Raw genomic sequence first — 23,706 nt, 5'->3', positions numbered from 1 at the left:
TGGCTTTACTTTGGGTCACTTTTGCCAAACTAAAACAAGGTAAGTTCACATCCCAGGGCCAAATTCTCAACCTCGCCATTTCTACAAATCACACTGTGTTTGTGCACCAAAGACAGACGTGATTGCGCGTAATGAGAACTTTAGGGGCTGTTTGCACAGCAGGTTTTATCAGCACCAAACACTCGCAGGATTTCCGGTTTGGGATTGTCCATCGGTTCCTGTGCACCACAGGAAGCGCGGAATAAAAAGCTGGAGAAAAACGCCCAAATGCATCTCATTCCTCGCGGTCGGATCGCGGGGAGCATCGAGACTCGAGCTGCTCTTCGTCAGACAGAAGAAGAGTTTATAAGAAATGCTGGCGATGGAGAAGCGCGCCAGTGCGCGCGACAGGTGGATCGCATGGCAACAGCTCGAGATCACGTGACCTTATTATACGAGGGTGAGTTATCATTGAAATAATAGAAACTTGTTTGCACTAAGTTATTAGCATAATGCAGATCAGTGGTTATGTACAAACGTTTATGAAAAAATATATTTTAAACCTTTTAAATGCGAGACAAAACTACGAATGCTAAACATGCTTTGTTAATATAACTTCTTAAAATATTATTGTGTATTAATTTAAAGATGTTATATTGATTATTATTTTGAATGTTCTTAAAATACCACGTCAAAGCCATTTATTTTTTAAGGTTCTGTGTCAGAAATGTGAATGTGAGTGAGCAATAATTAACCCAGGAAGAAGTATAGTAACCATGGTTACTGCACTTTTACTAAAGTAAACCACTGTTGATTTCCCTAAGAAGATGTTTACACATCACGAGTGGGCGATTTGGATGACTTGAGAGTTCAAAAACCTCTCAATATTGCTGTGTTTGTATTTCTCACTTTTTCTTTAATTACTTTCCCTTTCGTCCACTTTTCTCACTGAGCACGCATAATTCCACGCGCAATGACGTCACGCGTGTCTCCCCGTCCGCGATTCTCCCGGGACGTCCCGGTAAAGGAGGGGCGGTGGTGGTGCGCTTACCCCCCTGCACGCTTTGACAGTTGTGAAAGAGCAGAACCGAGCGTGTAAAAAAACCCCCAACCCCACGCAAATGCAAAAAGTCCACGGGAGGCGCGCGCAAGGAATTTCGAGTCTCGTGCCAATGAGCGTTTTTGGGCACATGCATGTTTTTTGGATGGTTTATGTAAGAATATTCCAGTCGTGACGTTTAGTTTTGTGGGAAAGTTTGTTTTTGGGACTCGTTGGGATTTCTTTAGGCTACATCTCACGTCCACGCACGGGACAGTGTGTTTAACATCTCGTGAACAGAACTGAAACAGTAAGTGAGTCTAGTGTGTTATGTGTTTTTATATCGGGTCTGTAAATGCATTTATGCACGCATCTGCTAAAAAAAACTCTAATGGATTTAATGGTTAAAATGTGAATTGTATTAGTTTCAAAGGAAACTATAATGGTCTCTGTGCGTTGAGTTCCATTGGAGGGATGTTATGTGGTGGATGTGAACCAACAGAACACTATTCAATCCTACTGGAATAAAACTTCACTACATTTTCTAATGGTAAACAGCTGACGGTTCAATCTGGGATTTGTAATGGAAACCATTAGAATTTGTATTGTTTTTACGACAGTTTACTCTGTTGACTAGTTTTGGTTGATTTTGTGTGTGTGTGCGTGTGTGGCACTGAGATTATTGGCTGTTCTCGTTTTTTGCTGAGTGTGTGAGGGATGTCATTAAACTGACATGGACCAGCACTGAAATCTTTGAATGGTTCGAACTAATGTCGAAGAGAAATGGCGCCACCTGCTGGTTGTGTAACGTAAAGTCACAACAGTCAAACGGCAGGGAATAGCACACTAGTACAAACTCTACTACTATTTCTGAAGTGCACTGTTTAATATGTATACTGCGCGTAGTATATATATTTTTTATACAAAGATGCATTTGACAAAAATGTAAACCAGCATACGAGTAGGGCCTATACTTTCTCATGCAATTGTTGTTTTCAAATGTGACAAATGCACCAGAAAGAATGTTTATGCTGGGGATGGAATACTAGTTTATTGAGTACTAAATACTGCACGGTGTATACTGCACAGCGTTTCTCAAAAATAGTACAACAGAACACATTGTGCGATTATAAACATTCACAATTGTCACTTTGCTTGTCACATGACCTCATCACATTGCATTTTTAATTTAAGCAATTGCATCCAGTTTGTCAGTCAAAATTGAAAATGCAAATCAACCAAATCAAGTTATTTCCAAGATTATAACTTCATGCCATTTAATAAAATATATGGTGCGGTGAGGTTGTGTGACATAAATAGTGTGAGTAAAGAAGATAAAGATGAAAGTTTAAAGATAAACAGAAATGCTTATTGTTGCATATCGCACTCTGTTTCACATACTACATTTCAAAACTAGTATGCAGTTCTAGTAGTCAGTATACAGTAGTGTGCAGTATGCAGTGAGAATTACTCAGTATTGTATTCTGGACACATCCACGCGTTCTGATGTTGATGTATTGTAAGTCTGGCTGACTGCTGGTCCTCCATTAGTCATAACTGCTTCCGCTTCTCATTAGTGTCATTATTTGTGATTATATTCAGTCATGTGTATCAAACTAATGTGCCGATGTGCAGAGTTTTGCCTTCATGAGGCATGAATGATGATGGCTGCGTGTGCGTCGTATTGTATTTGTTTGCATAGAGATTTTATATCAGAATACATATTATTGATACATAAATATAAACATTTCAATGAGAGGCCTGCGGGCATAAACTGTATTACAGGCATCAGTTCTAAAAAAAATTCTGCAGGCTGACCGAGTCTGGATCATTTATGGTTTAAGAACAGAAAGAATCTGGAATCACTTTTGCACTTTTAAAGGAATAGTTCAGCCCAAAATGGTCCCCATTAATAAAAATTGTCCTCTTTTTGGGGTGAACAATTCCTTTAACTCAGATATTCCTTTAGCAGCTATCTGCTTTTATTGTATAGAAAAGAGCATATCTACAGTAGCTAAATAACTCTTGATGTGTATACGGAAGAGAGAAAAATCACGTGTCAAGTCAACCCAATGTAAAGTAAAGTGTAAATGATCGAATGTTTATGTTCCTTTAAAAATAAAAGAGGGCTTGAGACGTCAGATCTCAGCAGCTGCTGTATAGAACTGTGGAAAGGGTCTTTATCCTCCCGAATCTGACATTAAATCGAAAATTTGACAAAAATCGAAATTCTGTCCTCAGTTACGTTGGTCGCCATTCACTTGCATTGGTTTTGTGGCCATACAATAGAAGTGAATGGGGACCCGACAGTTTTTTGTTTACCAATATTCTTTAAAAAATCTTCTTTTGGGTCTTGAAGAAGATATAAAGTCATACAGGTTTGAAACGACAAGAAAGTGAGTAAATGGTGATAGAATTTTCATTTTGGGGCGAACTGTGCCTTTAATAAACCCGGCCTTAAAAAATGTACAGAAATGTATTTGTTGCTAACTTTAGTAACTCTCTTGTGAATTTCCTAGGGCAGACACAGAGGAGGATACATGCACATACATCATAAAAACCTCAAACAGAAAGCAGAAATTCATTAAGCGCAGAGCAGCTTTAAGATGGCTCATTAATCTCAAGAAAATATGAGAACACGGCTCATTAAAACAGCTTACACACACAAACACGTGTGTACACGCACACCTACGAATCTTTGCAGCCACACACACTCATGTTGTAACGCCACATGCGGTAAATGAAAAATTGCTTTAATATAGATGAGCTTGTATAGTTGGGTGTACAATTCATGCTTTCTACGTTTTAATAGTCAGTTCCATGTTTTTAATAACATTTGAATAACTTTGAAGGCCTATTTAACCTGTTTTAGATAGACATAGCAATATGTCTTCATCACATTCAAATGAAACTTTGTAACTTTAGCTGTATCATAAGTCATGAACTCAACTTTCTGTGCAGATATGCTCAACTTAAAGCACCGTGCTGGATTTAATGAACTGTATTTCGTAACAAATCAGATTCTGAAATGAAAGTCATTTGGTTTAATTTGGCTAAATTGTCGGTCTTTATCTGTCTCGTGTTTGAACATGAAACACTTCATCATTTACAGCCAGTGAAAACGGTTATAAATGATGTGTGTTTAAATGTGATGCGAGTAATGTGTGTGTGCTCTTCCTAATGTCTGTCTGAGGAATTCTTCCGCTCTTTGTGTTCTGTGTATATCGGCTCCCAGCTGTTCATGTGTCAGATCCATCATTCTTAAATCTTACCCATTAAAAATGTTTACATTAAAGATCATTCTTTTCATCATTTATTCACTCTCATGTCATTCATGTATTACTTTCTTCAGCAGAACAAAGAAGATATTGACTTCCGTTGTACGAGCGCAAAACCACTCAGACATTTCTCAAAATATCTTCTTTCATGTTCCACGGTGAATAAACTGAATCGAAGTGAATAACTCGTTGTTCTTACGTTGTGTTTTTCAGGTAGCTGGTGTCATCGGCTCAGGTGTACCTGAGTGTGTCTAAGGGAGCAGACACACCTGTGATAGAGAACGAGAGATGTACACAACAGTCCTGCTGTCCTCTCTGTTTCTCCTGCATGTGACCAGCACGCCTCCGTTTCACGGTCACCATGGGTATGCCTTTCTCTTTTCTATTATGGTCACATTATAACACACACACACTCCCCCATGCCCTTACATCGTCTTTTAGACACGTCTGAAGTAACACAGAGCGATCCACGGTGGCAGGAAGTCTCAGTTCACACGTACAAAGGCATCGCGGGTCAAAGGTCACTATGAGGTTAAGGGTCAACGGATATAATGGCAGCTAATTTCATCAGCCAATCACATTTCGTTACGGATGATGGACGGCAAACTTTGAAACGACACACAAACTCAATGCTAATGCAAATGTCTTTCAGCATTTTCACACACGTGCACACACACAAACACAAACACAAACACACAGACATTACAAGGCATGCAAGTTTTTATGAAGGCTGTACCTTTAATCATTTTTATATAATCTATATAATACTTGATATTTGTAATAGATTAGCCTGAATCCCAAATTGTGCATTTGTTTAACGAAATTACAGTTAAATCAGATTGATCTCATTTGGATTCTTTACGTGTGTGGTTCAGGAGGAGAGTGTGTCTTGGAGATGCCCGGAGTCCTCGTGTACCCTACAGCACAGAGTCGTTCCTTCAACCTGTACACAAACCCTATATCACCATGTGCCAAAACCACCGCCTGTGTAGCACATACAAGTGAGAATCATTACACAGCCATTTAAATATGTTTTGGCTTAGTGGCTTGATTTTTGAACAGGACATTATTTTGTAGTTTGTAAATGTGCTGTTGTCTTTAAAATGTACCTTACATTTAAATTACATTTACATATGCATTTTAACTTTTATCCAAATTTGTCAATTGAGCTAAATATTATGGATATTGTATTGTGTGTGTGATGTGATGTGTGTGTGACAGAACAATCTACAGAGTGTCTTATAGGCAAGTGAGCAAAGCGGTTGCTCATGTCCACATGTACTCAGACTGCTGTCCGGGATGGAGACGCATGCATTCACACAACTGTAACCAAGGTAACACAACATTGACATGATTTGTGACATGTATTTGTCCAATGGATTATATATTCACGTTTAGGTCATGTCTCTCTCTCTCTCTCTCTCTCTCTTTGTAGCTGTGTGTGAACAGTCTTGTGCAAATGGAGGATCGTGTCTGCGCCCTAACCAATGTGTGTGTCCAAAAGGATGGACGGGACGGTACTGCCAGACAGGTACTCAATGAACACTGCAAAAAAAACCCCATGGTGTTATTTTCCCATTAAAAAGACGTTCAACTTTATTTATAGGGATGTAACAATATTATCAATATCGTGTTATTGCAATAGCAATATTATCGTGGTCACGATAGGTCTTCCGAGCCTAACACAGGGAATGTTAAAAAAAGGCTAGATGTTACCGTCGGTCCATCTGGCGCAATTATTTTATTTTATAAAAGGGATTTTTAGGTCATTTGACCCATCTCATAGTATAACTCAAAACTCTAAGCAACAGTTATGATTAGAGGATAAAGAAAAGAGGATGCTTATAGCACATTTCCAAGTCATCATTTGTCATTTTAATATTGCAATAAACACCGTACCGTGGCCGTTATACAGAGGTATTATTGAACCGTGAGATTTTATTATCGTTGCATCCCTATTTATTTGAGATGCAGAATGACAAAAGATGCAAAGGTGTACATTCATGTTCCTGAATGGCCACAGGCGTGCCGGAGTTGAGCTAATCAAACGCAATAAATAAAATGCTCAAGAAAAAGACCTTTTTTTGTCTCTCAGATGTGGACGAGTGTAAAGAAACTCGCGGCTGCTCACAGAAGTGTGTGAATACACCGGGGGGGTATCAGTGTGTGTGTCGGGAGGGATTCAGTCTGAATGAAGACGGAATGACATGTTCAAGAATTCCCACGCCCTCCCCCCCGCCCGCCACTCCTCCCACGGGAGACAATCTCTCATCCAGCGCTGATGCTGGTAAGACATTTACACATTACACTCCAGACTCACTGACACAGATTAGACATTACACACACCGACATAACAATCAACCTTTGAGGAACAGATACAAGATTGATGCATCTTCATCCCAGGTGTGACAATGAATCTCAGAATCTCTGTTGTACAGTATCCATCTTTCATATCCAGATGTAATACTTCAACACTGACGGTCCAAAACGCTATTTAGGGTTCTAGAGAGCGCTTGTTGGCGACGGGACCCTGACCAGCATCACGATTCATTATTACTTTTGGTACGCGCTATGCCACTATCAACTCGTACCGTGAGTAATAGTGCACTGTGACTGGTGACCACGGCAACCACGGCTGGACCAATCAGAAAGCTGGACCTCTGTCACCTGAATACATCACGACCCTACCATGAATCTGCTACATACAGTATCTTTAAGACGTCCATCGTTGTTCTGTCTAAAGTCACATTTGTCCTACATCTGCTTTCTTTTAGCTTCATTTTCTTGGAGCTGTGTTTTTGTTCTAGACGTTTCAATGCTCCTGCGGGTTCACCATGGGAACGCATGCTAAACTTCAAAATGCCAAAACTGCCTTGAGAGTCAATCTGTAACTTCATTGGCAGCGTTTCATCTTCTTTTTTCTCGGTCTTTCTCGTACTATGTTATTGCTTATCTGTCTTCGTTTTAAAAATAACAGGCAGAACCTCCTCTGTCCAAAAATAGTCATGTTGTAAAATTATCGCCACTCATTCTTAATGGAGCTGGCTGGACCTCAAACACACATTCCAGCGCTGACAGTAAGAAAGTGACTATGAGCAGAACAGTGCTTTTATAATAGAAAAAATCAAACAGTACAAGTACACAGTGATGATTTCCATGACAATTTCCTAAACATCCTTTAAACAAGATATGTTCACTTGAGATGCAACAGCATAATGTGTTTTTGATGCTTATGCATAATGGGGTACGAAAAATAATTTTGAATCCGATTCTTTTTCTTACCCCATTGCTTCAAGCAAAAAACAAACAAGCTTGTTAGATTTCACTTAAAGCCAGACATAAAATTCTATTGGAAAACAAAACAGTAAGAAAGATTGTTTGCAGTGTAATGGAATGTTAAGTAAATGCATATCTGTGTTTGTGTATGCAGAACGGCTGAAATTTGGAGTCTCAATAAAGATATTTTTTATCAGGATTTTTTATTCAATCCGAGATTAAATCAAGTTTTATCATATTGCATTATAGAGAGATTTCAGAGAGACCCTTGTGCTGGATTTTCTGTTCCCACACTTGTCAAAGGGTTAAGTTTAATTCTGACCCTTAAGTCAGACTTACACATCAACGTCTGTCTGCTGGGACGTCCACTGGGAATGAAGCTCAGTTCACTTTAAACCTGTCATCACTTTCATTGGCTAAGTTCACTTACAAGGGTTTTCTTCACTACTACTACAAACCAAAAAAATCTAAAATAAAAGGGTTGGCTAATATGATATAATGGTACGATGTCATCACAGTTTTACTATAGTATCTCTAGTAGTATCTTTTCTTACGTCCAGCATGTTGTCTTTGGGAAATCAAAATGGTTTACTTGTTGTTACGTCACATGAAACTGTTATACAATGATTGTTTAACCTCAAAATTTTTATTTAATGGTGTGTTGAGTTTATGAGGCTCAGAGTCTCTGCATGTATGTGGTGAGATGACCAGGAAGGAGAATGTTGGGCTGAATAGGAGGATTTGGGATTTTGCAGAAAGGTCATGGCCGGACTGAATGCGTCTCTGTTGTTTCTCTTTATGTTTTGGCTCAACGCTGCAGATTACATTCCAGATCCATCAAACACAGACTGCTGGGGGTCACTGTTTTCTTTGCGCACACAGGCACGCACGCGCGCGCGCACACATCTTCATAGCACCACACATCTGGGACAGATTGACTATGCGTATCTGTGAAAGCAGCCAAGTGAACTGAACTTGAAGGAAAAATATGTGTGTGACCCGACTAGTTCTTACAGTGATAGAATACGACTGCTTGGTCACAACCCAAATATCCAAAACTGCAGCCAAGGGGCGGATTGATTGAGCAAAGCTCTGACATGATTGGTTTATAGTCACTTCCATTAAATGTCCCAACCAATCACAGCGTTCTTTTATTTTTTGGTGAAGAAATATCTTTGGAGAAATATGACCTGATTTCATGTGGTATCCAAAAGTCGGAAAATAGAACAGCTTGAAAATGCCTTTTTATAACCTGGAAAAAAATGCATCACAAAAAACAAAGCGCACTTGAATGCAATGAAATAGATTATTTTGTGCACTTTTATGTTTTGGCATTGTAAGTATTCACTGTGGCTTGTGCATTTCTCTGAAACATAAGCGGCCTGTCTCTGATTTGAGTTTTTTTCTTGAAGGTTTGAAATTGGTGGAGAATGCAACAGAAGAGGTTCAGATGCTGAAGAATAGAGTGGATCTACTAGAGCAGGTCGGATGGTCACACGCACGCACGCACGCACGCACGCACACACACACACACACACACACACACACTAACAAAAACGCATGCACACACGGTCACACACACACTAACAAACACACACGGTCACACATGTCTGGTTTATTATCTCCGTGGGGACAGTCCATAGGCGTAATGATTTTTATACTGTACAAACTGTATATTTTATCCCCTAAACCTAAAGATCATAGAAAACTTTTTGCATTATTAGATTTTCAAAAAATATCGTTCTGTATGATTTATAAGCTTTTTTGGCCATGCGGACCTGTGACATGAGTCCTCATGAGTTGGTGTGTATTCAGGTTTAGGTACTGTGTATACATAGAAACAAGGCCACACATTACACAAACACACACACACACACGCGCACACACACACACGCACACACACACACACGCACGCACACACACACACACACACACACACACACGTTGAAGTACTTCAAACGCTGGTAAACTGTACTTTGTTTACCAGAAAAACGCATGAGTTCAAAGCCTCTTAATGGTTAATAATTAATGGTTTCAATAAAAGCAGTGGTAACACACATTAAAGGTTCTGCAACACGCAACAGACTCCTACAGGTGTCTGTTAAACCGTACGTATCTGACGGCCACACAAAGGCTGTGTCTATCCAGAAGACGCGTGGGCACTGAGGTGCATCTCTGTAAAATAATGAATTACTTGCACATAACAAAATATAATTTGTGCAAAATGTTAAGAAATGGTTTACAGTGAATTTAGAACATTCTAAGGAGCATTGTTAGGCATGATGCAGCGGACCAGCAGCGTTTCTAATTGATTAAGTCTGTAGTTTACAGAAGTTATGTTTATCGAGCCTACATTTTTTAACCTTTATTTTAATGCCGAACGTTTTTATAAGCAACTGCCAAATGTTAGTCAATAGTAAAAATACTATACTGTAGTATAGCATGTTAAATGATTACTATTGTATACTATAGTATCCTGTAATATTAACAATAATATATTGATAAACTGTAGTAAATACAGTAGTATACTTCGTTACATAGTAAGGTTAAAACATACAGGAATAAAAAATATATGGTGTATAGGAATTTTACAGTTAACTATAGTAAACTCTGCAGTTTACTAGAATATTTTTTGGTTGTTTGTGGAAAATTGGTACTGGCCAAAAAATTATAAATCATATGTGTGCATAAATACATACTATGTACTGTATACTACCCCATTATGTGAATTAGTATGCAGTAAACACCTGAAACACTTTTTAAAATGCTACATTGTTGTCACGTGACCTCATTATGTATGTTTGTTTAAGTAAGTGAGTTCAGTTATCGCCTCATTTGACATTTGCATACAGTGGATTTGCATAGCTTACCGAGCACAGTACTGTATACATACTACATACTGTTAATAATACGAGTGGTGAACATACCTAATGTTGACTCTCATACCTGCCATGACTTTCAATTCTGAAACTTTCTCTCTGTAGAAATTGGAGATGGTTTTAGCTCCGTTCACAACTCTCTTCCCGGTGAACGGAGTGGGGGGTGTAGGAGACAGTAACGGCTTCCTGTCCGACCGCACCAACTTCCTGTCACATTCACTGCAGCAACTAGACCGCATCGACTCGCTCAGTGAGCAGGTTGGATTTCTGGAGGAACGGATCGGAGCCTGTAAGCATAATATATTTGTGTACGAAAATGACTATTATACGTCCACTAAAACATCTTTGTGACGTCTCCGCTAGGTGCCTGCCAAGAAAATTAAACAATCACTTAAAGATGGGCTGGATCCTCTCACGTGAAAACAACAGCTCGCTCATTTCCACCAACAAGCTCAGCGCTGATCAAAGTCTAAACCATGTAAACACTTTAAATCCATCCAAATGTTGAAGACAGACATTACTGTTCGGGCAAAGTGGAGTGCATCCAGTTTTACAGAGTCTGACCTGGTGCTTCGATTCTTTTTTTTTTTTAATGTTTTTGTATTTCATTTAATTCTTTTTGTAAGTGCAGCTGTATCGTTTCTCCTTGTGTATGTATGAGCCAGGAGAATGTAAATTTATATATTTATAATTCCATGTTTTTCTCCTAGGTATTGCTGTTGATGAAAACAAGTGTGCTAATTTTCATTTTTATAGTTGCACTTTTTGTAATAAAATTACGTCTAAAAACTTTTAATGTCTCCAGCATGTGTGGAAGTTGTAAGAATTATTGACAGAAGAAGCAATTCACAAACTAAAGCTGAATAAACGTGTGTTTGTGTATGTGGAAAAAAACAACAAACCAGAACAGAACAGAAAGTGATATACATAAAGAGAACAGATTTAAACAGTCCTATAGGAAAAACAGACGATTTTATTAACTTTTTTCCTAGATGCTCTTAACACGGGTCATATCCAGATTTACCACAATCGACATTTTATATAGAATTATCGTCTCATGACTTTACAGATTTACAATGGGCTTTAGCTCAGTTGTGTGTCTGATCACCACACAAACACATTCAACACACACACATACACACACACATTCGTACACAAGGCTGCCTGTGAAACGTCTGACAAATCAGAACATTTAAAAGCTTCATCTGTTCTTAATAGCTTTGGTGACAATCACACAACTCGTATATATTTTCCATATACTATTTCAGGTATGTTTCTTGTTCAGCAAAAATAAGACCGAGAATAAGAAAGGCTTTTAAAAATGTAGCCTAATACACAACATAAAAAAGGGTCAGTAATAGCATCAATCTGTCAATTTGCACTAATAACAAAAATAATCACAGGGCATTTGACACATAGTCACAACCGAGCCAAACACCGGTTTTGTGATCTTTTAGCTCAATGAGCCAATTATTACGTAATACGTACAATTCAGTCCTCAAATATAAGGTTGTACATATTGAATTATGGGTGTTATACATTCTCAACAAATAATAAGAATCACAACATCAAACATTAAATAGGATTCATATGGAAATATCTTTGAAAGTGTTATAAATATGAATTGTAATATTTGGCCGTAAGATGTTAATAAATAGGTGTTTAGATTCATTTTTACATTTTCTCATCTTCAGTAGGTACAATATAAAAGTATTTCCTACATTCTGTTATGCTCTCTGAGAGCTGAAACTATTTTATCAGGTGATTCAACAAAACTAAACAACCAAGAAAAACATTCGGTAAGAATAACGTTGAATGCAATCAAAGCTTTTGCATATTTTGTAGAGGGCGTTTTTAGATTTCGAGTACAAAAAATAATCCCTTAAACCTCTCAACAACAATGACTTAAAAGCAAGACGCAAGCCATTGAGATAACGGCACTAGATAGATAATATGTAAGATAATACTTGTTAGATCAGTCATTATAATAATAGCTCTCTGGTTTTAGGTGATGTTAAAGAATTATGAAAATCGTTTCAGTCATGTAGAAGCTTAAAAACGATCAAAAACGAAACACTGAACTAAAGCCGACTGGAACGCATTTCCATTCTAAAATCTAATCAAACAATCCTGATGACAGATCAATAATCAAGTGTTTTCACAACGGTCAGTCATCACGCAGCCCATGATGGCCGTGACACTTTGGACACATGGCACAGGAAGAAGCTGCACTTGGTAACCCTGACAACAGACCTGTTTGTAACGAACTAACCTTTTGACACTTTTGAGGAAGAACAAACATGGAAAAAGAAAAGATGAAAGCGAGCAACCTCTTGGTAATCCTCTTGACCGTTTAAGAGCGTACACAAAGATACAATTCTAGATTCATTCTTTGTGGTCGACAATTTTGCTTGAAATCCACAAAACGAATTGAAACAATAAAGGGGCACCTATGAGCGCTCCCATTGGCTGAGATGCTCAGGGTGGATTGATAATACTTCAAGTAACCAATAAAACTAAAACAGGTGTTTGTCACTGATTTCCCATAATGCAAGCATATTACTAGAGAAAAGGTGACCTACACATAACTAATGGATTACGTCAATGTGGATCTGTGAAAGAAAGAGAGCGAGAGAGAAACAGAGAAAGTCAAAAGGCATGCAACAAACACACATCCACAATGTTCTCAGGGTGTCGCTCCAGACTCGACCTGTCGCCGACAGCAGCGCTCCAATCCTAACACAACCATCAAAGACGCACAAAGAGTCACGCCAGCGAAGGTCACACTTTCCACCGCTCATCGCCCCCTGCATTCCGACAGGAGATCAAATCTAGGCTAAGAAAACATCTGCTGTATGTATTCACGTAAATGCGTGTGTATGCATGTGGCTTTGTGTGTCGGTCTGTGTACATGTATTCCTCCTGCATGAGGACGCCGTAGAGGATACCCAAGCGCCTGGTTGTCATGGTTACCGTCGCCACCATGATGACGTGGCCATCCTTGCTGTCAGGCCGAATGAAAGAGCGTGGAAGCGGCAGGCTGCTCAGTGATTGGACGGCCCGTTGCTCTGGGGGGGTTGGCCGGAGAGCTCCAAAAAAGCCGAGCGCATGCTGCCGTACGATTGTTCGGAGAGCGATGTCACGTCCTCTCCCGTCAATCCCTTTGTCTCGATCTTTGGAAGGACTTTGAGAGTGATGGTTCCTGCAAAAGTGATCATTTCTTAGAGTCATCATTCAACTAAAAAGCACACTGCAGGTCATTTTTGCCTCTTGTATTTAAAAGTAAAGACTCACCTGAATTGAACTCTTTCTCTTTCCGTTTGTAGAAGTTGTTGTAGGAGGAGAACACGATGGGTATGATAGGAACCTGGGGGAGGTGGGTTGGGAAATGCGAAATAAATCAGGAATTCAGCAGAGAATATAAACACAAGACAAACACAACTAATAATAGATTCAGAGAAGTGTTCGGCTCTCAAGAGAACACAGCTGAACGGAGTAACAATGTGTGTCCGCTTAAAGGGACAGTTCGCTCAAAAGTGAACATTCTTTCATCATTTACTCGCCCTCAAGTCATTTCAAACCTGTATGACTTTCTTTCTTCTGCAGAACACAAAAGAAGATTTTGTTGAAAAAGTTGGAAACTAAACAACATTGGTCACCATTGACATCCATTGTGTGGACACAAAACCACTGACACATTTCTCAAAGTATCTTCTCTGTGTTCCACAGAAGAGTCATATATAGGTTTTGAATGAATTTTTGTTTCTGGCTGAACTGTCATAAATTTGCTCGCTTAGAAAAGTCGCACATCGCATGCCACACAATACAATGGGATGCAAAGACACTCAGTAGTTTATTTAAATCACTGGCCAAATATAAAACGGCACGAAGCGCATCGTCCATCTGTATAACACACACTTACACTTTCACCTAAACTAATGAGAAACATCAGGGCTCCATTAGTCTGATGTCTGTCTGATCATCTGGTTCAGGTTACGTTGGCCTGCCAATCATGTTGTGATAGTCTAAATATCAGCATGCATTAATACACACACGTGAATTCAATGGTTTAAATCTGTATTCTATGACATTCTGATTTATGACACAGTCATGTTTACCCTGAATGAATGTGTTGCGTTTAGCATCTGAACAACATTACTAATTCATTCCACCTGCTCATTCCAAACCTCTCTCTCTCGCTCTCTCTCTCTCTCTCTCACACACACACACACGTAGGTTTTGGGGGTCTTGGTCATGACCCTGTCCACTCTATCTAACGCATGTCTGATATTTGATATTGACAGAACTGTGACGGAGCAAGATTTAACAAATGATCTCATATACAGTATACTCTAAAGCTCAGACATTTTATATGAATACATTTTAAATAGCAAAAAAATCAGTTCTGGATTTTGGATTAAACCATTTGTCTGAAACATAAAATTACAGGTTAAATGAAAGATCACCTATACACAAATTCTTACGTCATTGAATCACCCTCATGTCATTCCTAACCTGTATAATTTTATTTCTTTTGCAGAACACAAAACAATATATTTTGAAGACTGTTGATTATCAAACAACATTGGCTCGCATTGACTTTCATTATATGAAAACAAAATCAATGTGACATTTCACAAAATATCTTCTTTTGTGTTACACAGAAGAAAGAGTCATTTAGAATGACATGAGGGTGAAATTTTTTTTTGGGGGGGTGAACTATCACTTTAACAAACTACAGTTTTAAAAAGGTGCACAACAGGCAAGCACAGAACGAAACAGGAAGTTATTTACGACCAGGCTGTTATGCGTGCACCCAATACACCCATTAGGACCTAAACCACCAACACAATTTGTTTAATTCTCTGGGTGGCCCGGCTTGATTCTCAGCTTTTATAAACTTCCCCCAAGCAAGGAAAACACTGCGGGAAACTGTTTCATGTGGCTTTTGGGAATTCAGTTCACGTAAAACAAATGCATACCAGTGAAAGTGTCTGATGGCATAGACAATACATTAAAACTACACAGAATCTCCACACTATAAAGGATCAAGAGCTCCCTCTGTTGGTCAACACATGATGCACAACAGATGTTTTGGACTCTAAACTGACACACAGGTTTCAAAGGTTAACCTTTGAGTTCACGTTCGTTCAAGTTGTGCCAACGTCTCAGATTCTGGCCAGGTAAATTACCTTTGCACCTGAGGATCAGATCAGGTCATGTGAAGGTCAAAGGGTGAAGAAAGTTAAGTACGTTTGCAAGTCTTTCAAGTCACAACAGTTTAGAGCTTTTGATTTGGAGATGTGTGTAAGTGGTTTATTGCGTTACGCTCACCTGTGCTTGTATAGCCAGATGAAACGCTCCCTTTTTAAATGGCAAAAGGTCGCCCTTCTGATTGCGTGTGCCTTCGGGAAACACCCACAGGCGGATCTGGAGGAGGTGGAACGTTTAAAGTAAAAACAAGATCATTTCGAGCAGCACTTAAAAATTACATGATGTTGATTTTCCATATTCCTACGACATTTTATATTTAAACTAGATTTGCATTTACTGAAAATACCAGCGCTTGAGGGGGCACAAAGGAGTTTTAGGTTCAGTGAGGTGAAACAAATCTTGAATGTTATCAACTATATGCACAACAAAAATGTTACTGAAAATTGTTCATACAAAAATCTGTTATTTCAATTTCAGTATACTGAAATATTGTAAACCCAAAATATGTTGTGTTGCCCAACGCACAACTAAGCACACACCTGGTCAGCCAGCACGGTCTTCGCGGCGTCGCCCATGACGGTCTTTGCGTCGCTGGTCTTTTTGCGGTTGATGAAAACGATTCCTCCCAGCCAGCAGATCATTCCCACCGTCCCCGCCCATATCAGCTCCTTCTTAGCAATCATGGTACAGCGGTCCGGCAGAATCTCCATCATGCCTGCAGATGATGCGATCAATCATGTGATGTCTGGGTGTTTAAGTAGGAAGGAGAAGATTTTAAGAGGGTCTGGGCATGTCGTCCCATAGGTCGAATTCTAAGCAGCTCTGCCAATTCTGTTCCATACATGTCTATTTTTACCCGTTGTGTGATTGACGTATCGTGACACCTTTCATAATACCGAAACAGGGTTGTGTGCATGTGCGTGTCTGTGTGTGCATGTATTGTTCACCTAGCACGTCAAGTGATGATTGGTGGTTGGAGATGATGACATAAGGCCCTTCTGCCTGTAGATGCTGCCAACCGCTGATCTCATAGCGCAAACCCAGGAAATATTTCACATGTCGGACCAAGAACCGGATGACCCTGTGAGAAACACAAAACATTTGTAGCTTTTAAACGGATTTGTATATGGCTATGTCTAGTAGGCTAAGATATTTTATTTTTGCAAATATAAGACAAAAAAATGTAACTGTTAAACCATAAAATTGCAGGTTACTTGACGCACTTGTCTTTAAAAGCAGAATGGTACCCATCGACTTAACTAACAAATCCTTATTATAAGCTTATCATTTCAATAACACAATTTGGTTTTTTTTTAACCAAAAGACTACAGATTTCCGCTTAAAGGAGAAATGTGGAGATTTTAACGACATCTAGAGGCGAGGCTGCGAATTGCAACCAACAGCTCACTCCACCCCTCCCTTTCGAAGCACTACGGCAGCTCTCACAGGACAAACATTTTTCGCCGAAGGAGATAACGTATTTACGAAACACGCTCTGAAGAGCAGTTTGTCCATTTAGGGCTACTGTAGAAAAAACATGGTGAATTCCATGAAAGGGGACCCGCGGTGTATGTAGATAGAAATAGCTCATTCTAAAGTAATAAAAACAAAACGCTTTATTATGCGAGGTATTTATACACCTCTGAAGACATAGTGATGAATATATTCTATTGCATTTCTGTCAATAGATCCTCCAAAAAATTACGCACTGTACCTTTAAATGGAATTGAAGATGAGCATTGCAACATCTGTCTATAAAGCTGCTTTGAAACAATGTACAATGTTAAACACAGAGTTTAAAGTTGAGATTAATTAAGCTTAATAAGACTATAAACAACATAAGTGATCATGTAATGTTAACTGTACGGCGCGGAGCGACAAACTGAAAGATATTAAAGATACATTATCAACCAGACCTTTGAACACATTACGGCTTCATATCAGTCCTCAATATGTGTGAAGCAAGCAAAAGACATTAAAGGTTACACAACCGCACAACTAAACTCAGCACAACACATCTATCATTCACACTCTTATGCCCGGTTTCATAGACAAGGCTTAGCCTAAACCAGGACTATGCCCTAGTTAATTTAGGGTATTTAAGTTGCTTTTATTAAAATGCCGAAGAAAAAAAAATTACTGATGTGCATCTTGAACCAAAACAATGGCACTGACATGTTTTAAGATATGTCTGGGCAAGTTATTTTCAGTTAAGACAGCTCAAAATTCATTTTAGTCTTGGACTAGTTTTAAGCCTTGTCTCTGAAACCGGGGCATTAAGATTAGAAACTCTGCTTCATTACCATGTAATAAGAGCGAGGTTTAGACAGTTGTCAAACTGTGCCAGACTGACTCGTTTACAATGATTTCTAAATATTTAGAAAGAGCCGTGGGTGTTCTGTGTTGTGTTGTCTTAACAAATGAGCACATCAAGATAAGTATGCTGGAGATACAGAGAGACGTTTGCAAAGCGACACCGAGGTTAATGGGCAGAAACCAGTGCGAGCGTGTGATCATTCTTTTTTCAAATGTGTCTTGTCGAGCTAGGATGTTTACAACACAAGACTGGAATGAGCACATCTCTACCGGAACCACAACTTCTTGATAACCCGCTGTTGCATTTCTGCATTTATTTTAGATTAAAGGGGTCATATGACAAGGCTAAAACAAATATTATCGTTTGTTTTAGATGTAATGCAATGTGTAGACACGATTTAAGGTTCAAAAACGCTGTATTTTCCACATACCGTGCATGTTTGTATCTCCTATTTGCTCCGCCTCTCTGAAACGCGTGGATTTTTAACAAAGCTCATAGCTCTGAAAAGCGAGGTGTGCTATGATTGGCCAGTTAACCAGTGCGTGGTGATTGGACGAATACTGCAAGCGTGTGACGTAAATGTAACGCCTCTTACCATATTTGGAACATCAGGTTACAATGCAATTGGTACGCCCACCTTACTTGCGTATACATTTGGGCGGTCTTAGTCAAATCATACCACGAACAGAAGTAGATTTGTGGGGGTGTGGTTACACGAGGCGTTTCAGGCAGGTCTGGGTGAGCATTCGCTTTTAGATAGAATGCATCTTTTGTTCCGGCACTTTAATTTTTGCAATTTTACGTGTCTAATACATGCATGGGCAACTTATAACACACCAAAGACACAGAAAACAAGTGTTCGTGCCATATGACGCCTTTAAACTTTCACCCAGTGCATACGGGAGAGGTAACCTAAGGCATCCTTACACCACCTCAGACATGTTGATTCAACCACACCCAACACTGATAAAAAAGTTATCAGTGTTGATAACTTTATCTTATTACATGGAGAGAGAGAGAGAGAGAGAGAGAGAGTGTACGATAGAGAGACGACGAGGCAGACGAGGAGACGATTGAGAAGATAGATGAGAATTAGCTTTTGAGCTAGCGACGAAGAGAGGAGACTGGGATAAGATTGAGGAGAGTGATTATTTGGTTCACAAGAGAGGACGACGAGAGAAGAAGGAGAGAGAGAGAGAGATGGTTCAAAATCTCAGATTTCAAACCAGGCCTTTGTGCATATCAGGGGTCATTTAAAAGGATTAGTTCACCCAAAAATAATTAATTCACCCTCAGTTAGTTCAAAACCTGCATATTTCGGCTTTTGAGAAATGTCTCTGAAACGTGGTTTTGTGTCAATACAAGTCAATGGGGGCCAATGTTGTTTGCTTAACAACATTCTTCAAAATATCTTTAAAAATCAAGCAGATTTCCTTTAAACAGCTTCAGTTTGACATAAAACAGCAAACCAGGTTGGGAAACACAGTTCTAAATCTAGATAACCTTAAAAGAGAACAGCGCTGATGAAACAGAACACCAGCCGTTGTCATCTATGACATGCATTCTGTTGGTTGACTAATACGGATGTTAGGTCATCCTGTTAAATGGAGTAAATATCCATGAGAGAATCACGACAGATTTGCTTTCCATATATGTGGCATGAACAAATTCCAGTATCAACACTACCCGGCTAGGGCTGTCGCGATAAACCGACGATAAATATCACGTGATTTATGCACAGCTTCTGAGTGAAGTACGGGAAAATGCTGCTGCATCCGAAAGCCAGAGGGCGCTCTCGTGCGGAAACTCCAAATACGCACTGCAGAAGAAGACCATAACGCGTTCAAGAATCTAGGAAATGCCTATGGACATCTTTTTATCACTGTTACTCAAGCATCATCAGGTCTTTTTATCATAATAAAGTATATTTATAATGATCATGTTTGACGGGTGTTGCTTTTTCAAATGCACATTATAAGCGACTCAAACTCGCACTGCTTTTAGATCGAGCAGCATTTCCTACTGACCCCAGAGACGTGCTTCACGGACAAGCTACACATTACAAAATATCGACACATTGCTAGGGATGTAACGATTCACCGTGAGCCGGTTGAAAATCGGTTATAATGAGTGACGATTCAAATCGGTTGAGGTGTGAACTGAATTGCAATACATTTTTTGAACAGCAGGGGCCGCTATTTTCACTGCAAATCTAAACGTGGACATGCTGATATTTCTTAAATGCAAAAAAATCCAAGAAAAACTCAGACAGTATTAGTTTGTTTATATTAAAGAGACATTTACTATTATTAATTTGTTATAAAATTGCAGTTTAGTTTTGTTATTTGAAATAAAACATTATTTTATTATACAAAGAAACGTGAAGCATTTAAGAAATAATGCAAGGGAAGTTGTTCATTTCAAATTTGTTTCAACTCATTTTGTAAAAATAAATCGTGAGTAAATCGTGAATAAATCGCATCGTGAGATCAGAATCGTGACTCGCATCGCGAGCTGAGTGAATCGTAACATCCCTACACATTGTATATCGCAACCAGCTCGATCACAATCGTGATTTAGTGATATCGCGATAAACTGCCGTGCAGCCCTGAGTACAGTGAATAAATCCACTCCAGTACTGACACATGAGCTCATCCGTCCTGTACGCAATTACCGGGTCCACCGCACACCCGCGTCCAAACAGCCAGTTCAGGAATCAATTTATCTGGACAGATTCACCTGTAAACTATAGTCTTGCCCCTCACAACTGGTTTACAATATCAGGTCGGTATAATAATAACCATAAAAAATGGAACACACTGTCTTGGCTTGTATGAATCTTGTACCCACAGTTGAACACTGCAGTTATTTTCTGCTTATCAATGTGATCATTGCGGCCCATGTATGACCGAACGAACTGTTCTGAAAATGACGATTCATGACTTATGAAAATAGAAGCTTTGGAAGCTATTATAAAACAATACTAGACGCTGACAGGAACTTTTGTGAGCAGTCAGACCTCAGGTTTTTAATTTTCATATCACATGGACATTATTAATGTGGGTCACACCACAAGGCTGCTTTTCATAACAGGTGATCGCATAATACACAATACACAACACAAAGAAGGTCCTGTCCAATCAGTGACAGTGTGTCATTGTTTTATTTGTTATGAAATACAACGACAACCAACTTGTGCGGGCATTTAACTGCTCCTCGCCAGACAGAAAGGCTCATAAATTGACAAAAACAATTTCAACGTTGTGTCCATGTTTCGGAGAGGTTCAGGCCAGGGCTAGTTAAAAATAAGAGCCTGATATACGTAAAACCAAACGAAGTCTATGAAATGACTGACGTATAAACAATATTTTGAATGTAAAAATCGTTGTGTCTGGAAAGTCCTCATAAAACATTTCAACTCAAAGTGCGTGTGTGTTTGTAAACTGTAACGGGTTGTATACTGTTGAAACAACAGTCGCTGTGTTTACATTCCGCTGCTGCGTTTCGAAACTTACGTCACCGTGGCCGTTACCTTCTAGAACGTTACAAAAGGTTTGAAAATGATTTTCAGCGCGAACATCGATTCTCAAACGATGGCGCGGAATCCGCAATTCTATCGATCAGCTGTCAAAACCTGGACCGTGTTGGTTTTAATCCATCACCATCGACCAGAAATCAAATTAACCCTGCACCAGCGGAGCTATGAAACCAGTCCATCATGCCCTCATAACTACGACTAACGTTATTCTAAATATAGATCTCAAAATCTAGAACGCTTTATACTCAGACAGCATCCGCTTTACACATTTACAGTCATGTTAACAGAATATTAAACAGGGTTTGGTCGCCATCTCTGGACTGCACGAGACGCTAAACGGCTAACGTTAGCTAGCTGCTTCATGACTCAGACGGAATAAAAACGCATTGAGCAAATTTACACATTTCACTAGTATGTAGATTCTCTTATGTTGAATCGAACATGGGACACAGAGGCCTGTGGGTGCGCTCACGTGAACTGAACTCAGCTCGCTGGCTAATGATTCACTGCCAGATCCGAACATCTGCCCGGGCTGAACAGATGCAATGCATTCCCAAACGCTTCCGCGTTCCGCTTCCATGATGAATACGTGGATAACTTAACTTGACATAAAAACGACAAACAGTTTTCTGCGAGATGCACGTGCATAGCAACACGTTCCAGTCTGTAAAAACAACAACTTGATGTATGGCACCCTGGTTAGCTGTATTTTAAGTGCGGTGCTGCTCTATACCCTCATCAAACCAGTGATACTGATGAAAAGGCAGCGTTGCGTTGTTAACTCACCGCATATTCTCGATGTCCCTCCCGCCGCTTTTCAGAATGCAGATCGGTATGGCTATTAAGGCCAGAAGCATCATGTACGCGACATAGAAGCACTTTTTGAAATAGAAGACGAACGTGCTGCTGGTCCAGAACAGGACCGGGAGAAGCAGCAGAACCGGCAGCATCCACAGGGCATCCATACTCGCGGCCATGCAGCACCTCGGGCGTCGAGAAATGATCCAAGGCCAGGCCAGCGGTGGAGTGGAGCGACTCAAACCCAGCCTACATCAGATACCACGTCCCAGTCACACATTTGAGCAACTTTTGCGATCCTCCTGCTGTTCGTTCGCCCAATCTCGTGCGAAGGAGGTGAACAGTAATAAACAACAGGGCAGTAAGTCTATGGCTGATCCAGGCACGGGTTATCTCCGGAGCCTAACCTTTGGCCGCCTGTCGTGTTAGCGATGGTCCGGTTCCTCAGAATCGTTCTTTTGATCAAGTTCTTTCGAATGATTCAGTCGAATCGACTCGCATTTGAATCACTCCGGTACAGATTTGAACACGGCAACCGTAGCGATTAGAATTCCTGTTAACTTAATCTATTCGATTATTAAAGATGAATGTTTATGAGTCCTGGACTCTGATGGAGTAAACCTGATGTGTGTGACATCTTAAAACCACAAATTATAAACAACAAAATTTGTTTTAATCTACATTTTAAGAAGTACTAAAAGTATGTAAATGTAGTAAAAGTATCCTTGGTATGTGGACTGGGAGCCATGACGTAAATGTGCCCTCTTTGTTGTATTGTTGTGGCGAGTACAAACAGAATGACTCGAACGAATCGGTTGGTTCAAATGAACCGACTCCTCACGTTTATGAATTGCGCAAGGAAGACTGCTGTGAGTTTGTAGCCCTCGTGTGTGTTTCCCTGTCATTGCGTCCACGTATTTAATGTTTATATGTTAGTATTCATGTTTGTCTTAGGTTTTTTTTGGATGATGCAGTGTGCTTTTCAAACCAGTTTCATTCAAATGTAGCCATGCTCCAGTACAGTATTTGACACGCCTGAAAATCTTTTGTTCTGCTGTTCACTGTGGGTAATTCTTATATTTATACGAAATTCAAATATTTACATTTGATTTCATTTCTAATGGATTATCTTATTTTTTCAAACAACACACACACCACCATCAGAAAGGGAATGAGATGTTACTGTTTTTGTGTCTGTTTGGTTGCCTTATGTGTAAAATGTTGTTCAAATATAAAAATCAATTTTAGTTCAATGTGAAGAAATTCCCACGAAACAGTTTTTTGTGGTTACTAACTGAGTACCTGGATGGGAAATCCAAGAGTGTTAAGAGGTTAATAATAACAAGATTACAGATTATAGAAAATGCAGTTAACAGGATTAAAAGTCT

General features: G+C 39.5%; 2 protein-coding genes across 3 annotated transcripts; one reads left to right on the top strand and one right to left on the bottom strand.

The window, feature by feature from the left end:
• The first annotated feature begins 288 nt into the window (after positions 1-288).
• On the top strand, positions 289-11,363 carry egfl7 (EGF-like-domain, multiple 7). 2 transcript variants are annotated; one of them, XR_008964918.1, is made up of 8 exons: positions 289-439; positions 4,510-4,661; positions 5,172-5,297; positions 5,518-5,630; positions 5,732-5,827; positions 6,392-6,583; positions 8,985-10,740; positions 10,815-11,292. XR_008964918.1 is itself a non-coding variant. In XM_057360128.1 (8 exons), the coding sequence occupies exons 2-8, from the start codon at positions 4,585-4,587 to the stop codon at positions 10,800-10,802; spliced, it is 921 nt and encodes a 306-aa protein (XP_057216111.1). In that variant the 5' UTR covers positions 289-439; positions 4,510-4,584; the 3' UTR covers positions 10,803-11,363. The 2 variants fall into 2 exon arrangements, 1 of the variants encoding a protein (XP_057216111.1); XM_057360128.1 differs by having other exon boundaries at positions 8,985-9,055; positions 10,557-11,363.
• A 41-nt stretch (positions 11,364-11,404) lies between these two features.
• agpat2 (1-acylglycerol-3-phosphate O-acyltransferase 2 (lysophosphatidic acid acyltransferase, beta)) lies at positions 11,405-23,509 on the bottom strand. Its single transcript, XM_057360129.1, has 6 exons — positions 22,307-23,509; positions 16,613-16,746; positions 16,205-16,380; positions 15,786-15,881; positions 13,746-13,818; positions 11,405-13,653 (listed from the first exon to the last, which is right to left on the bottom strand). The coding sequence occupies exons 1-6, from the start codon at positions 22,495-22,497 to the stop codon at positions 13,496-13,498; spliced, it is 828 nt and encodes a 275-aa protein (XP_057216112.1). The 5' UTR covers positions 22,498-23,509; the 3' UTR covers positions 11,405-13,495.
• Between the last annotated feature and the right edge of the window lie 197 nt (positions 23,510-23,706).

The sequence above is a fragment of the Triplophysa rosa genome, linkage group LG19, assembly GCF_024868665.1.
Source record: "Triplophysa rosa linkage group LG19, Trosa_1v2, whole genome shotgun sequence".
Classification (NCBI taxonomy): Eukaryota; Metazoa; Chordata; class Actinopteri; order Cypriniformes; family Nemacheilidae; genus Triplophysa; species Triplophysa rosa.
This window is presented reverse-complemented; position numbering and strand designations above follow the sequence as displayed.

Excerpts from the sequence above, each read along its gene's own strand:
- egfl7 (XM_057360128.1), top strand. The coding sequence starts at position 4,585 with ATGTACACAACAGTCCTGCTGTCCTCTCTGTTTCTCCTGCATGTGACC. Across the intron at positions 5,298-5,517 it reads CGCCTGTGTAGCACATACAA|AACAATCTACAGAGTGTCTT; the intron begins GTGAGAATCATT and ends TGTGTGTGACAG. Across the intron at positions 6,584-8,984 it reads CTCATCCAGCGCTGATGCTG|GTTTGAAATTGGTGGAGAAT; the intron begins GTAAGACATTTA and ends TTTTTCTTGAAG.
- agpat2 (XM_057360129.1), bottom strand. The coding sequence starts at position 22,497 with ATGGCCGCGAGTATGGATGCCCTGTGGATGCTGCCGGTTCTGCTGCTT. Across the intron at positions 16,747-22,306 it reads AGGGACATCGAGAATATGCG|GGTCATCCGGTTCTTGGTCC; the intron begins GTGAGTTAACAA and ends TGTTTCTCACAG. Across the intron at positions 13,819-15,785 it reads ATCTGGCTATACAAGCACAG|GTTCCTATCATACCCATCGT; the intron begins GTGAGCGTAACG and ends CACCTCCCCCAG.